We start from the raw sequence: 14927 nt of genomic DNA, 5'->3' as shown, positions 1-14927 counted from the left end.
CAAACAATAATATCTCTCTATCTCTTTGAATGAATAGATAAATTGTTGAAAGATCCATCACCACACTCACGACCTGAACAACCTCATTGCTTATCCCCGAGTTACCCCACACGCACCACACCACCTACGAACTATTCTCTTCGGGTCTAAGCTGCAAACATGTATTACACAATGTTGTTTGAGGGGGTATCATTGATAGGTCGCAACACTACACAATCATCCTTTCTTTCATTCATTCATTCATTCATACATCAACATCGCAACAATTACAAGTAAGATGCAGCACAGTGTCATTCAAACAACATTAACAACAACAACAACAACATTGTAATAGATGAATATTGATTGTCTTTGGTATTATTAAAGTTAAAGGATTATATTTATATATAAACAAGTAGGATGATAGAGTTTGTACGTGATGATTCCCCGCTTGCAATACCAGTCGCAATGCAGACTCCACTCATAACACCAGGTGGTCCACTTCAGAACATTGATGATGATCAACTACATGTTCAACAACATGTTGTTGAACAACAACAACAACAAATAGATAAAGATAATGTAAATAGTTTAGAATATAGTAGTTGTACAAGCAGTACTAATAGTGATAATAGTAATAATAATAGTAGTCATAGTAGTCATAGTAGTAATAGTAGTAATAGTAGTAATAATATTAATAATAATAATTGTAATTTAGAGTGTGAACAAGAACAAGAACAAGAACAAACAAAGGTGGAACAACAGCCACCTGTAGTACAACAACAATATCAAGTAACATCACCAAAGTCAATATTTGAGAAGTTAAAGTATGTATGATGGACCGACCGACCGACCGACCGAATGAATGAATAACATCACTGACACATCACTCAATAGACCACCAGAGTTGAGAACTTATGTCAATCAATTCCCAAGACTCGAGAAGATTACACCACAGGAACTGCCTTGGATGCAACAGGTGATGAATTGGCATACACAAGAGAGGGACTGTAGCAAACTGTGTCGTTTGGGCATCCCTACAAGGGTGCGTGGTTATATGTGGCGATTGGTAACAGGATCGATTGAGCTCGAGGAGAAGAACATTGGTGTCTATCATCACTTCCTCACAAAGAACAACGAAGAGTACGAGTACAAGATTTCAAAAGACATCTCAAGGACATTTCCCAAAGTGGAGTTCTTCTCAAATGATCAAGGGTAAGACATCGTGGCTTGGCATGGCATGGCATCGAGTGTCCACACTCACTCACTCAATCAATCATTGTAGACAAGTGTCATTGTTCAATATACTCAAAGCCTATTGTATAATGGATCCGGAGATCGGATACACGCAAGGCATGAGCTTCATAGCCGCTGTACTACTCAGCGAGATGGATGAGATTGTAAGGTGGCCACATGACCTCGCTCCTCTCCCGTTCCCTCACTTACTCACTCAATCAATCAAACAATCAATCAGGAATCATTCTGGACATTCACATCAATACTTAAGAATTATAGGTTGGCGAACTTGTACTCTTCCGACTTGTCATTGTTAAGACGTTACTTGTACGTCATTGATCGATTGATTGAGACATTGATGCCTCGACTATTCTCCCATCTCAAGTTGATTGGTGTAACGCCAGTACTGTTTGCAAGTGAATGGATCACAACATTGTTCACCTACAACTTTGACATTGACATTAGCAAGCGAATATGGGACACATTTCTCTTTGAAGGTCGATACTACCTGCATCGAGTGGTACTCAGTATACTGATGCTTAACGAGCGATTCCTGTCGACTGCCACCTTTGAAGAGGCCGTCGAGTTTCTCAAGAAGGTGGGCTTCAACATCAATCCCGATCAAGTTATACATCAGGCTGATAACATTGCACTGACAGAGTATGTACCTCATTCTTTCATTCATCATTGGATGGATGAACCATGCTGACCATGTCATCTCGACACTTTAGTAATCAAATCGAAAAGTTTGAAGAGGAGTTTGATAATCCTCACATAAGTAACGACTACTTCTAAGTAGTCAATGGACATTGGTAGCAATCAATCTCGTTATCCGCGATTGGACTATCAATGATCATTCATTCAATTAATCTATCAATCACTGACTGGCAACCAAATCCTATAAACTCCAAGTCGCGCTCATTCATCCATCCATCAATCATCCCCCCGTCATCAATCAATACAATGGTTGTTATTTGATTGTAATGATACATTGGCTGGTTTATTGTACAACATAAGATGTAATCTTATGGAGATTACAAGGTGATGACAGCACCGACACAGGCAGACACGCCAACGCCAACACCAATGCATCCGACATTGACGGCAGCGGCAACATTGGCATTGACACCAACACCAATGGTTCCAAGGAGGCAAGCATTCTGGTTGCTGGACTGTCCGAGCGACTGGCCTGATCCAGAGGCGAACGATGTCTTGGACATGGAGCTAGTGGAGGTGACGTTTCCGAGGGAGGAGATGGCAGCTATTCATACTTTTGTGTTAGAGAATGATTGAATGAGCTTGGGATAGAGATACATACAGATGAGAGTCATTTTTGATTGATTAGTATTACTTTGGATTAGATTATTACTTTGATTTAATGATTAATAATGACCTGGAATTAGATACTATTTATACTTGATGATCACATTCTGATTGAATGACAGATTGGTTCAAAGAATAGATTGGTGATGAGGTCATCTTAGATTAATTAATTAATAAATGAATATCGACCAATCAGTTCTCATATTCATTGGAAACAAAATATTGATTGGTCCAAAACAAATGACCACATTTGGACGAAGCGACACTGAACGAAACTTTGCCCTCAATCATGATTGATGTGCCTGAGTGTGTGATCAAACACACACACACACACACTCGTTGTTCACGACAACACATTGATCTGAGCAATGAATGCAAGTCACATTCATACTTGGCCAGTCATATGACATCAAGTAGGTTGACTACTGACTGTACCTCAAAACCAAGCGAGGGCCAGGGTTTGGCTAAGTGTGAGGAAGGCCACAGGGTCATCCACATTGACATGACATTGTATCCACTAGGCTGTGCACTCACAGCAGTTGATAATGAATGATTGAATGATTGAATGAATGAATGAATGAACGAGTTCATTTAGGTCCTGTGGATAACAGTGGTGGCAGCTTGATTGTTGGCCATCGTCTCGATGGTGGTGATCTGAACGTGCTCAGGTCTGGATGCACAGTAGAAGATGTTATCGGCAATGTCATCGGGTACGAGTGGCTCGATGCCAATGTAGGGCTTCTTGGCCTTCTCTTGATCGCCTGCAAAGCGCACCAGTGAGAACTCGGTCTCGACGAGACCGGGGCAGACGTTGGTCACTCTGATCTTGGTGGCAACGACCTCCTTCCTCAGCACATCAGAGAAGGCATTGACAGCGGCCTTGGTGGCACAATAGATGCTGCCGTTGACGTACCACTGATGGCCTGCAATGCTGCTCACATTGAATATGTGTCCTCTGTTGCGCTGGATCATTCCATTCAACAATGCTCTGGTGATCTTGAACACACCCTTGACATTGGTATCGAACATCTTGTCAACGTCGTCCTGTATATGTATGAATATGTTTGTGTCAGTCTCATGCATGCCATGGCCCAAGCATCACTTCATCACTTGAGCTTGCTCACTTACCATTGACACTTGTGAGACTGGGTCGACACCGAGTGCCAGACCAGCATTGTTGATGAGGATGTCAATGTCTTTGAGGTTGGTTGGGATGCTCTCGACCATCTTGTTGACAGACTCTTGACATGAGACATCACACTCAATGGTGACCACCTGTGACTTTGACTCTGTCTTCTCCATCTGTGACTTGATCTCATTCAATCTCTCGATTCTTCGTCCCAACAAGATCTATGTATGTAGATATGTTTGTTGTTAATCTCATTGATTGAATGATTGATTGATTGACCGATCGACAGTAGTTACATACGACATGGTTACCCTGTTGATGGAACAATCTAGCACATGACTCACCGATGCCTGATGATGCTCCAGTACTAGATAGGTTCTTGAGTTAGTCTATGAATGATGGTAGCCAGCCAGCTATAGATTACATTACATTAATACGACTCTGTTTGTGAGTTGTCTGAACATGTTTGATACCTTGTTATTATCTGTGTATATATATTTCTATTAGTAGTAGTCCAATCGGAATGAATGATTGAACTTGAATCGCATGTTTTTGAGATAATTGGAGTGAGAGAGGTGAGGAGAAAGTTCCCAAAAAGAGATATTTATATTAAAACAGTGTTCCATTGAATTCGAGAATATTGCCATCTTTAAGACTAACTAATAAAATAAAAACTAAGTTATTATTATCTTTATCATATCAATAATATCTCTCTTTCAATCTCCTAAAGAGGGGTGTGACATCACATCAATACACCCGACACTTACCACACCACAATTCCCTCATCCGTAAAGTCAATCAACCATCAATAATCCATCAATTATATTATCACCCTTCTACATCCCATCATACCCTAATATCGAATGATTCAATAATTATTGTTTATTCAAGTTGTTAAGTATGATTGGACTGGACGGACCAACATTGACCCCAATCTAACCTTAAATGTATATCTGTGTGTGTTTGTTATTATCACCAATCATGATTATAATGATGATGATGTGTTAACATTGATCAGACCAGATTGATTTATTTGATTGATTGATTGATCCATGTGATTGACCAAGTGATAGAAATGATTGAGTGCTCGTTCACTAAAAGGTTATCGTCTCAACACGATATACTCTATCCTACAACCTACAACCTACAACTACAACTACAACGCGACAGACAACACCTAAAGAGTTCTCTATACCCTCTACTCTACACTACTCCTTGGAATGGAATTCAACTGTAGCCAATACCTTCCGACACATGACTTTTGCTCGCCAAGGGGTTTTTGTATTGAGTCAACAGGTCAATGCAAATGCGATATATATTGGCAAGGTGATCGATGCAACCTATCCTTTAAAGATGACTTGGGTCATGGTTTCCTATTCTGGCGAATATTATTCATTATAATCTATACAGGTCTACTATCATTCATTATCTTCAAACTTGTTCATAAACATGCCACTCTCCATGCCAAAGTATCACTTGGCACCTATTGTTATTGCTTCCTAGGTATATGTGCTTTATGTAAGTATCAATCAAATATTCATTCATTCAAACATACTAACATTGGATAATGGATTGATCAGGCCGAATCTTATACTTGGCCATGGACCCAATGGGGCAGACTAGATTAGTCCCACCAGTCCTATCACAACTGCTTGGTGGACTTGGTCTTTACTTCCTATTTACAGCATATTTAACAATATTACTATATTGGTATGTCATTCTTTGGAACCATTCCATACCCCAACACACTCCCTAACCAAATCACTCGATCACAATCAATAACAACTTAGGGCTGGTCTATACCATCATATGTTCGCAACCAGGATGGACTTTACATTCAACCCAACGATAAAGAGGATATTCCTGGCGATAAGTGGAACTTGGTTGGCATTTGAGATAAGTGTGAGGGTCGTGTATGGATTGCAGATGATGAATGGACGTCATGACCTACCAGTGGACCTGATAGACTCGATATACAACATCTACATCTGTGTGATTGGTCTAGCATTCTCACTATTCTTCATGATCTACGGTGGATTGATATTCTATCAAGTGCGCACATCAAAGTTCCATAAGAAGACCAAAGAACGAGCAATACGCAAGGTATGTACATGTGTCAATGTCGTCTTCACCATGGTTGGTTGTTACTAACATGCATGTTCCCCCGCACAATGAATATAGCTGACGTTCGTGATCACTATCCTGTCGTGGACATTCCTTGTGGCCATCATTATATTGATCGTCATTGTGCTGTTCAATGGCATGCGTACACCCATTGGTGCCATCTTTGGTCTCAGTGCCCAGTTCACAATGGAGTCAGTTCTGATGATCGAGATGTTCTATGTCCTCAAGAAGAGTAACCATGAGAAGTAATGCGAAGTGAAGTGAAATGTTGTGTAGTGAAGTGAAGTGATCGATCGATAAGAGATTGAGCGAGCGCGTCGACGCGCATTCAATCCCGCCCGAATGTAATGTACATTAGTCCTCCGTCCGACTGGAATCCAATAAATCATCCTAGCGGGCAGCGTGCCGCCGCCAGGATGTGCTTCATTTGTTGCTGTGGTGATGACTGCTCTTTGCGTTGTGATGGTGCAGATGATTGTTGAACATATCGCTGTCCGAGTCTGAATCCGAATCACTATGATGGTCCTTGTTGTGATGGTTGTTGTTGGCATTGGCAATGTCAATGGTGGTATCTTGGTGGCCAGCAGCGGATGTCGGAGTGCCAGGACCAGCCGACGAGGCACTGTTTATATGTGGTGATAGGTGTAATGCATCATTGTGACCATTACTAATGACAGGTGCTATGCTATTGAGATTGACATGTACAGGCGGCTGTTGCTGATGCTGCTGTTGACTATTTACATTTGTTGTTGAGTTTGATGTTGATGACGATGAGAATGGTGACAAGTTGCTAACAGGTTGTTGTACAACAATGTCAATCTATTCATTCATTCATTCGTTGTTTGGTTCGAGACAAGTGAGTTAGTGAGTGAGTGTACTTTGGGCGGAGTCAGCTGACAACAACAACATACCTTTAAGAATCCATTGTTAACAGGGTTAATCCAAGATACTCCTCTATTATAATATACAGTGTCATTCTGTTCTTGAAGGAACATTGATATCTTATGTATACACTATAGTGTACAAGTTAGCAATCAATCATACTAATCAATCATACTAATCAATCAAACAAACATAGTTAGTTAACTGATAACTTACAACAGAGTACTTGTCTTGATACCATAGATATGATGTGAAGAATGTGAGACAACCTAGTAGTTCTTCACATACATTGCGTATGTCTATTGTCTCTGCTCGCTTGAGCCATGCATTGATCTTGTCTACTGTGTGCTCAAACTCGCTTTGTGTCACCTTGCCATTTAACTCTTGAGGGAATGTCCTATCAAACTTTGTTATACGATCACTATAATCACGAGCCACTGTTATAGTTTGAAATGGTGATGTTCCTCCCAATGTCTGAGCTGTTGCCATTATTACTATTTATTATCTATAATATCTATATTACAACAACTCTTAAACTAATTCAAGTTGAATCGTGTCTGTGTCTGGTTTGTGTGTTTGTCAAACAAATAATTGGCTCGAGGGTGTGTGTTTGAGCGAGACTCAAGGGCTAAAGAATCATTGGGCTAATCATATGACAATGACAACAGATAAAGAGACACATATTATCGAACGGCAATGTGATTGAATCAAAGCGTATGTCGTACCGGCACACGAAATGATCATTATTGTCAGGGGGAATCCCAAGTCCTCACTTTGTTCAGGCACCTGGCGTGATCTTGAATGAACACTTCGAACATACTCCAGTGGAGTATAGAAGACAGTAGCAGTTGTACTAATAGGCTGATTGGTCGATCAATCAATCAAACCTTGGATAACGGTTTCTTACAAAACTATGTAAATGATTTACAATGGTTTGTAAAATTCGGGACACGTCACCACCATTGACAGGCAGTTTCAGAAAAGATCTGGCGATGAGGGGCCACACGAATGAAGCTTGCAGTATCCCTTGTTCCGTTATTCATTCGTTAATTAATAATACAATTATACTTATATAATATATTTTTACAAATACAAAGATGCAATCAACCTTCAAGTTGTTTGTCACCATTGTGCTGGCAATCATTGCCTTGTCACTGTTGGTCCCACCATCCATCGCTGATGTGACCAATGAGAACGCCCCAATCGAGCTCGACCTCGATCTCAAGGGTGCCAAGACTCCACTCACCACTGACTCTGAGGTCGTCCAAAGGTATGTAGTGTCCTGAACTGTACACAACAACATGATCATCATACTAACTTGACAAACAGAGAGAACGAAGCAATCAAATCAGAGGGATACAGCGTTGCCGAGCAGAAGCTCATTCAGGAGAATGCCGAGAAGTTTACATTCCAGGCTGAGGTCAACAAGTTGATGAACATTATCATTAACTCTTTGTACTCAAAGAAGGAGATCTTCCTTCGTGAGCTCATCTCCAATGCCTCTGATGCCCTCGACAAGATCCGTTTCCTCGCACTCACCAACCCAGCACTCTTGGGTGATGGTGATCAATCCAAGCTTGACATCAGAGTATGTACATCCTCTCACTCAATCACTCAATCAATCAATCATACTTACTCAAACCCACCATGTTATAGATCATGATTGACAATGCCAACAAGGTGTTGCACATCATTGATAGAGGTATTGGTATGACCAAGGATGACTTGATTAAGAACTTGGGTACCATTGCACAGTCTGGCACCAAGGACTTTATTAACAAGCTGGCTCAGTCCAATGATACCAAGGACAACTCCAACTTGATCGGTCAGTTTGGTGTTGGTTTCTACTCATTGTTCTTGGTGGCCGACAATGTCATTGTCACCTCAAAGCACAACGACGACGATCAGTACGTCTGGACCTCCACCTCGGACGGCACATACTCCATCACCAAGGACCCCAAGGGCAACACCCTGGGCCGCGGCACCAGAATCTCCATGCACCTCAAGGAGGACTCCTACGAGTACCTGAGCGAGGGCGCCATCAAGGAGCTCGTCAAGAAGTACAGTCAGTTCATCAACTTCCCAATCTACTTGTACACTTCGCACCAGGAGGACGTGCCAATTGAGGACGAGACACCAGTCCCCACCACCGAGGACGAGAACAAGGTCGAGACCAACGAGGAGGAGGAGGATGGCGAGGACGAAGCCCCCGTCATGACCAAGACGATCGATGTCTACGACTGGGAGATGATCAACGACAACAAGCCACTGTGGACTCGTTCACCAAAGGAGGTCACCGATCAGGAGTACAACGACTTCTACAAGACCCTGACCAAGAGCTCCGAGGAGCCACTGGCCCACTCACACTTTGTCGGCGAGGGCGGGCATCAGTTCCGCTCGATCATCTACATCCCATCCACCCCACCAACCAACGTGTACGACCCCGAGTCAATGGTCACCAGCATCAAGCTGTTTGTGCGCCGTGTGTTCATCACCGACAGCCTCAAGGACATCATCCCATCGTGGTTGCGTTTCCTGCAGGGAATCATCGACTCTGACGACCTGCCACTCAACGTGTCGCGTGAGATCCTCCAACAGCACAAGATCCTCGAGATCATCAAGAACAAGATCATCGCCAAGTTCCTTACCATGGTGCAGGACATCTCCAACAAGGAGGACCGCAGCGAGTACTACAGCTTCTACAAGAAGTACGGCAACAACCTCAAGTTTGGCGTGATCGACGAGGCCAACTCCAAGTCCGTGCACATCAAGAACCGTCTCATCAAGTTGTTGATGTTCCCCTCGTCGCAGGAGGAGCACGCCACCTTGGACACCTACGTCAAGAGAATGAAGGAGGGCCAGAACCAGATCTACTTCATCTCGGGCAAGAGCAAGGAGACCCTCGAGTCATCGCCACTCATTGAGCAGGCCCTGAAGCGCGGCTACGAAGTGCTCTACATGGTGGACCCAATCGACGAGTACCTGATCCCCCAGATCCCCAAGTACAACGAGTTCACTCTTACCAACCTTGCACGCGAGGGCGTCAAGTTTGACAACACCACCGACGTCGAGGCCGACAAGCAGCTCCAGGCTGACTACAAGCCACTGACCGACTTCCTCAAGCAGCAGCTCGGCAAGAAGATCGAGCGTGTCGTCGTGTCCAAGATCTTGGCCGACTCACCATGCGCCCTCGTCACCAACCAGTGGGGTGTCACCGCCAACATGGAGCGCATCATCAAGGCCCAGTCATTCGGTGCCCAACAACTCGACGAGCGTCAGATGGAGATGATGAACAAGAAGATCATGGAGATCAACCCCGAGCACCCACTCATCAAGCAGCTCCTGGAGCGCGTCGTTTCCCACGGCGTCAAGGACGAGATGGCCCAGGTCTCTGCCCAGGTCCTTTACGAGACATCGGCACTCTCCTCCGGCTTCATCGTTGACAACCCATCCAACTTTGCCAAGTGGATCTACAAGATGATGGAGGTCAGTGGAGAGAAGATCTCTGAGGCCAAGTACCAAGCTGTCGTTCCAGAGCAGAGCGCCCCAGCACCAGTCGCCAACGAGGACATCCTCGACGTCAACATCGATGAGAATGACGAGATGAGCCTCCCCAACATTCCAGGCATGCCAGAGATCCACGCTGATATGCCAGAGATGCGTGCCAGACCAGCTCACGACGAGTTGTAAACGCATCCATCATCCAAACGTAAACAGTAACATTAATAAATCAAACAGTTCCAAACAATCATAACCTTGTGTTCCTAATAGGAGTTTGTTACCTTGACTTGTTTCCATGTTGCCACTCCAGTGGCCGCATTAAATATTATTGCGGCCACACTACTTCCAACTTCCAACTTCCAAACATACACACATTGTGAATTTATGGGTATTTAATGGGTCATTTATTAGAGAGATAGAACAAAGCTACAATGACGGACATGTTTACTTCTTCTTCTTCTGGATCTTCTTGGCGTAGAACTCCAACTCCTTGCCCTCAAGGACGACACCATCACACTTGCCAACCTGACCTGGACGGGAGGTGATCTTGGCGTAGAACTTACCCTCGGAAGCGTTAGCCTCGAGAGCGGCCTCGATGGTTCTGGTCTTCATGCGCTGGGCGATCTTTCTCAAGAGCGAAGCGGACTTCTTGGCTGGCTCGACCTTCTCCTCCTCGGTCTTCTTGGTGGCCTTCTTCTTGCCGAGGGCGACACCGTAGTGCTGCTCGTACCACTGTCTGAATGGGGTACAATCGATCTGGATGATTGATCCCTTGACCAAAGTGTTGGTACGCACCAAATCGTTAGAGGTGGCGTTGTAAACGACGTTGACGATACGGCATTTACGGGTGACTCCTGTTTAAATCCAAGTAATAAGTTTGATTGATTGAGTGATTGATCGCAAGTTTGATTGATTGAGTGATTGATCGATAGTATGAATGTTAGTTATCATCCTCCTATTCATTCATTCGGTCATGATGTATCTGTGCTGTGGACAGTGATGAAACATACTCTCGGAGGACCAGGAGAAGTTACCAGTGTCGAGACGGAGGGCTCTGAACTTGAAGTGACCTCCACGGACGCGAAGAGCGCGGACACGTTTCTCACCAATCTGAGTCTTGGCGGCCTGGCGACCCAACTCGTACTTTCTCTTCTTGTAGTTTGGCTTACGAGCAGCACCGGTGGCTCTGTGCTTGTGCAAATGGTCACGAGAAATACCTGTTACATATCAAAGGATCATCGTTAGCTCATCTTTCATTCATTCATTCGTTTGTTTGATATCCATCCACCATCCAGCATCCTCGATCTTCAATAGATCCCATCCATCCATCCATCGTCTGTTCATGTTGATCTTTGTTCATCGCATGTATAGTATCCTGCTGTATCGATTGACGTTGATTGATGTCATGAGATGACATGACACATACCCATGTTGTATGTATGTATGTATTGTGATACGAGGGATCAGCAGAAAGGGAGATAGACTTTATCAGAGCTTGTCCACAAAACCATACCTACCCTCATACCACTCATTCGCTTGTTCAGAAATCATAAAAATTGTTTTTTAATTCATTTTAAAATTGTTTTTCATCATTCCAAAGTAACGAGACCATCCAAGGGTGACCCAGTTGTCTCCACATCCTTTCTCTTGACAAGTTGTATTCCAATCTTACCTGGTTTGTGATGAATGATCAGATATATGCCGTATGGAAGATAGACGCCGTCGTCCCCAAGTAAAGAGGGAAATAACAAACAATCAATAAACTATACACATTCAATCAATCAATTCCAGTCCACCGAAGGAAACAATCAAACTTGAAATGTCAAGAGTTTGGAGTTGATTGTCCATTGTTGTTGCACAACCAAACATCCAAAGTTGGTTAGATCATACTGAAACTGAATGTTCATGTGGACATGGATGCGTCCAGGAATGATTCCAGGACATTGATACAAAACATTGGTATACGACTGTGATCATGATGACGTTGCCTCGCAATATTCGAATGTGGCTGTTTCTGTTCCTGCTGCTGTTGTTGAAGGAAATGAATTAAAAGTAATATATAATGGATGGGTTAGGGGAAGGTGCATTACTAAAGAGAGAAGGGAACCCTTTCACGATGATTTTGAGGTCATCGTTTATTTCTTGGCAGCCTTGGCGACGGTCTTGGCGGCGGGCTTGGCAGCTGGCTTGGCGGTGGCGGCAGCCTTCTTCTTCTCCTTGATCTCCCTCAGAGCAGCCTCACGCTGAGCAGCACGGAACTCTGGCTTCTGCTCTCTCTTCTGCTTGATGACCTCAAGAGAGGCACCGACGATCGAACGCTCGAACTTCTGGGTCTTCTTGGTCTTCTTCTTGGTGTTAGTCTCGACCGACACAGACTTGTTGATTCTGCGGTAGACAGAGGTCCAGGGGACATCTCTTGGGTTGATCTTTCTGAAGAACAACGACTCGTTCTTGGCGTTGATGAAGGTAAAAGTCTTCGAGTCGCCACGAACGTACTTGATACCCTTGGCTGGGTAAATCTTGAACTCTGAGAAGTTGCAAATTCCGGTCCTATATTATATTGATTGTTCGCCAATGATGTACATATTGTTAATCATCTGTTGTTCGAACAATCGTTCGATCCTGTCCATCCATCTGTGTATCATCGCATGTATCCAATGTTTCGTCGTCAATGACGAGTCGTCAAGCCAAGTCGCATCGCATCGTTATGCCTGTGATCGATTGATGCGAATCGCACTAAAGCAGCATTATATGTGCTACATACTTCATGTTTGAATGGATCCCCTGTGTATAATTGGATTAATGCGTGTGGAACAAGTGATCAAGAAGTAGGCGATTGGATACAAGGCTCCTCCATCCACTCTCACACACCACCACGCGAGAGATAGTATCCTCAATTCCAAAAAATTAAATTCAAATCATTTTGTCGTCTCCCATCTCAAAGTAACGTTCATTCATTCATTTGGATGATGTACTTGATGAACATGACAAGTCCAACAATGACATGACACAAGTACAACAACAGCAATATAAACAACTTGTTGATAGTGTTGTTGAACATTGTAATGTGATTAGATTGATCACAAAGAGTATTAGATCGACAAATGGACCATCTGGTGCATTAAAGGTATTGATCAATGTACAAGATGATCATCATAATGATGGTTCAAAGAATCTTGATCAACCATCAATGTTATCAACATTCAATACTGTATTGACAAAGGGTATGTATGCTATATCATTGCTCACGCAATCAATCAATCACTCACTCATTCAATCATTCAAGACTCAACTACTATTGTCCGTTCATTGAGTATTGACTCCCCTGTGTATAGTATAATATTGGAGAGAATGGTTATACATAAGAGGAGATATGGTGCTGGTGCTGGTCAGATGATGTTGCTACTTGGTAGCCTGATGGAGAGATGTGTCGATGTCATAAAGATGACAAACATCAATCCATTGTTAATTGCTCAGACTCTGAAGAAGTGTAGATCAATCATAAATGAACGTCTACCGGCATTGGCCATTCACATTGATGTACATTCAAATTTGGCCGCAATAGTAAGGACATCACTATCTGGCAATGTATTGCAAAGTCATTGGCAAGCGGCAACAAAGTTGGTCAAGGCCGTGATGGACTTGGTACCAAGTCTAAGCTCGAGATCATATCATATACATACTGTTGCGGGCGACAGTGCATCAACGTTGGATAGTCAGCTTGCCAACAGTTCAGTCATCGCCGGACTGCTCTTCAAGTCGACCTTCACATACGCTGGCGCAGAGAGTCTTTCAAAATCAATCGACAATGCAAAGATACTATTGTTGGACATTGATGTGGAGTTGAAGCAACAGAGAGAGCATTCATCATTGGACATCAGATCAATGGAGGACTATAAGGTGTTTGCAGAGGCTGAGCGCAAGCATCACTTGTCCAAGCTGGACACTATTTATCGGAACAACATCAATATTGTCATGTCGACCAAGAGCATTGGTGATTTGGCCATTCAGGAGTTTGCTCAGCGGCCAAATATGTCCTGCCACGGACGTATCGAGGCACAGGTCATGGAGCGGATTACACATGCCCTGGGAGGTGTTGTCCAATCATCATTGATCGAGTTGTCACCAAGTGATTCATTCTACGCCACATGTTCAACATATCGCCAAGTATTGATTGGAGGTGACAGCTACGAGTTGTTCCACTCCTCTGTGGAAGCAAAGCAGCAGGACAAGTACGCGACTGTGCTGCTATGTGGATCGACAAGACAGTTCTTGGACGAGGCCGAGGTTGGCCTGAGTGACGCAATCAAGACAACGCGAGCGATCATACAAGCTGGAACAAATGATGCACCACCCAATGTAGTTATTGGAGGTGGAGCACTAGAGACAGCATTGGCATTATATTTGGATCAGAGCAAGATGTCATTGACATCTGACAAAGAGTCACTTGTGTTTGGTATCGTGGTTGATGGCCTTAGATCAATGGTCATGACACTGGCAGACAATAGTGGACGTAATGGATCACTCCTTGCTGATGAACTGACACAACAACAACGTAATACTGGCAATCACAAGATTGGCATTGATGTCACTGCCAATGGAGAAGTGATTGGTGATCTCTCATCATCAACATCCACTCAAGTATATGAGAGTTATCAATCAAAGCGTGCACTCATCAATGAAGCACTGGATCTGGCAGTGCTATTCCTGTCACTCTATTAATCAATACAGTCAATCAGTCAATCATATTTAT

At 43.5% G+C, this 14927-nt stretch overlaps 9 protein-coding genes across 9 annotated transcripts; 4 read left to right on the top strand and 5 right to left on the bottom strand.

Annotated features, from left to right (window-relative positions):
* Positions 1–399: 399 nt before the first annotated feature.
* On the top strand, positions 400–2010 carry SAMD00019534_106380 (hypothetical protein; the record flags this gene model as incomplete). The annotated part of the gene is made up of 6 exons (XM_012894073.1): positions 400–613; positions 698–806; positions 877–1194; positions 1265–1379; positions 1454–1875; positions 1947–2010. The coding sequence occupies 6 exons, from the start codon at positions 400–402 to the stop codon at positions 2008–2010; spliced, it is 1242 nt and encodes a 413-aa protein (XP_012749527.1).
* Positions 2011–2249: 239 nt separating this feature from the next.
* Positions 2250–2546, bottom strand: SAMD00019534_106370 (hypothetical protein; the record flags this gene model as incomplete). The annotated part of the gene is made up of 2 exons (XM_012894072.1): positions 2250–2476; positions 2534–2546. The coding sequence occupies 2 exons, from the start codon at positions 2544–2546 to the stop codon at positions 2250–2252; spliced, it is 240 nt and encodes a 79-aa protein (XP_012749526.1).
* Positions 2547–3129: 583 nt separating this feature from the next.
* SAMD00019534_106360 (hypothetical protein) lies at positions 3130–4131 on the bottom strand (the record flags this gene model as incomplete). The annotated part of the gene is made up of 4 exons (XM_012894071.1): positions 3130–3582; positions 3667–3888; positions 3968–4034; positions 4097–4131. 4 exons carry the CDS (start codon positions 4129–4131, stop codon positions 3130–3132), a joined length of 777 nt encoding a protein of 258 aa, XP_012749525.1.
* A 1145-nt stretch (positions 4132–5276) lies between these two features.
* Positions 5277–6040, top strand: SAMD00019534_106350 (hypothetical protein; the record flags this gene model as incomplete). The annotated part of the gene is made up of 3 exons (XM_012894070.1): positions 5277–5377; positions 5458–5770; positions 5849–6040. The coding sequence occupies 3 exons, from the start codon at positions 5277–5279 to the stop codon at positions 6038–6040; spliced, it is 606 nt and encodes a 201-aa protein (XP_012749524.1).
* A 578-nt stretch (positions 6041–6618) lies between these two features.
* Positions 6619–7171, bottom strand: SAMD00019534_106340 (hypothetical protein; the record flags this gene model as incomplete). Its single annotated transcript, XM_012894069.1, has 2 exons — positions 6619–6792; positions 6890–7171. Coding segments are annotated over 2 exons (456 nt in total), but the record flags the coding sequence as incomplete, so codon positions are not given.
* A 599-nt stretch (positions 7172–7770) lies between these two features.
* SAMD00019534_106330 (hypothetical protein) lies at positions 7771–10363 on the top strand (the record flags this gene model as incomplete). Its single annotated transcript, XM_012894068.1, has 3 exons — positions 7771–7943; positions 8003–8261; positions 8330–10363. 3 exons carry the CDS (start codon positions 7771–7773, stop codon positions 10361–10363), a joined length of 2466 nt encoding a protein of 821 aa, XP_012749522.1.
* A 255-nt stretch (positions 10364–10618) lies between these two features.
* On the bottom strand, positions 10619–11725 carry SAMD00019534_106320 (hypothetical protein; the record flags this gene model as incomplete). Its single annotated transcript, XM_012894067.1, has 3 exons — positions 10619–11028; positions 11185–11391; positions 11692–11725. 3 exons carry the CDS (start codon positions 11723–11725, stop codon positions 10619–10621), a joined length of 651 nt encoding a protein of 216 aa, XP_012749521.1.
* Positions 11726–12309: 584 nt separating this feature from the next.
* On the bottom strand, positions 12310–13235 carry SAMD00019534_106310 (hypothetical protein; the record flags this gene model as incomplete). The annotated part of the gene is made up of 2 exons (XM_012894066.1): positions 12310–12724; positions 13150–13235. 2 exons carry the CDS (start codon positions 13233–13235, stop codon positions 12310–12312), a joined length of 501 nt encoding a protein of 166 aa, XP_012749520.1.
* A 129-nt stretch (positions 13236–13364) lies between these two features.
* SAMD00019534_106300 (hypothetical protein) lies at positions 13365–14896 on the top strand (the record flags this gene model as incomplete). The annotated part of the gene is made up of 2 exons (XM_012894065.1): positions 13365–13398; positions 13461–14896. 2 exons carry the CDS (start codon positions 13365–13367, stop codon positions 14894–14896), a joined length of 1470 nt encoding a protein of 489 aa, XP_012749519.1.
* Positions 14897–14927: the final 31 nt, after the last annotated feature.

The sequence above is a fragment of the Acytostelium subglobosum genome (genome assembly GCF_000787575.1).
Source record: "Acytostelium subglobosum LB1 DNA, scaffold: scaffold28, whole genome shotgun sequence".
Lineage (NCBI taxonomy): Eukaryota > Evosea > Eumycetozoa > Acytosteliales > Acytosteliaceae > Acytostelium > Acytostelium subglobosum.
The sequence above is the reverse complement of the archived record's forward strand: the minus strand, read 5'-3'. Positions and strand labels throughout refer to the sequence as shown.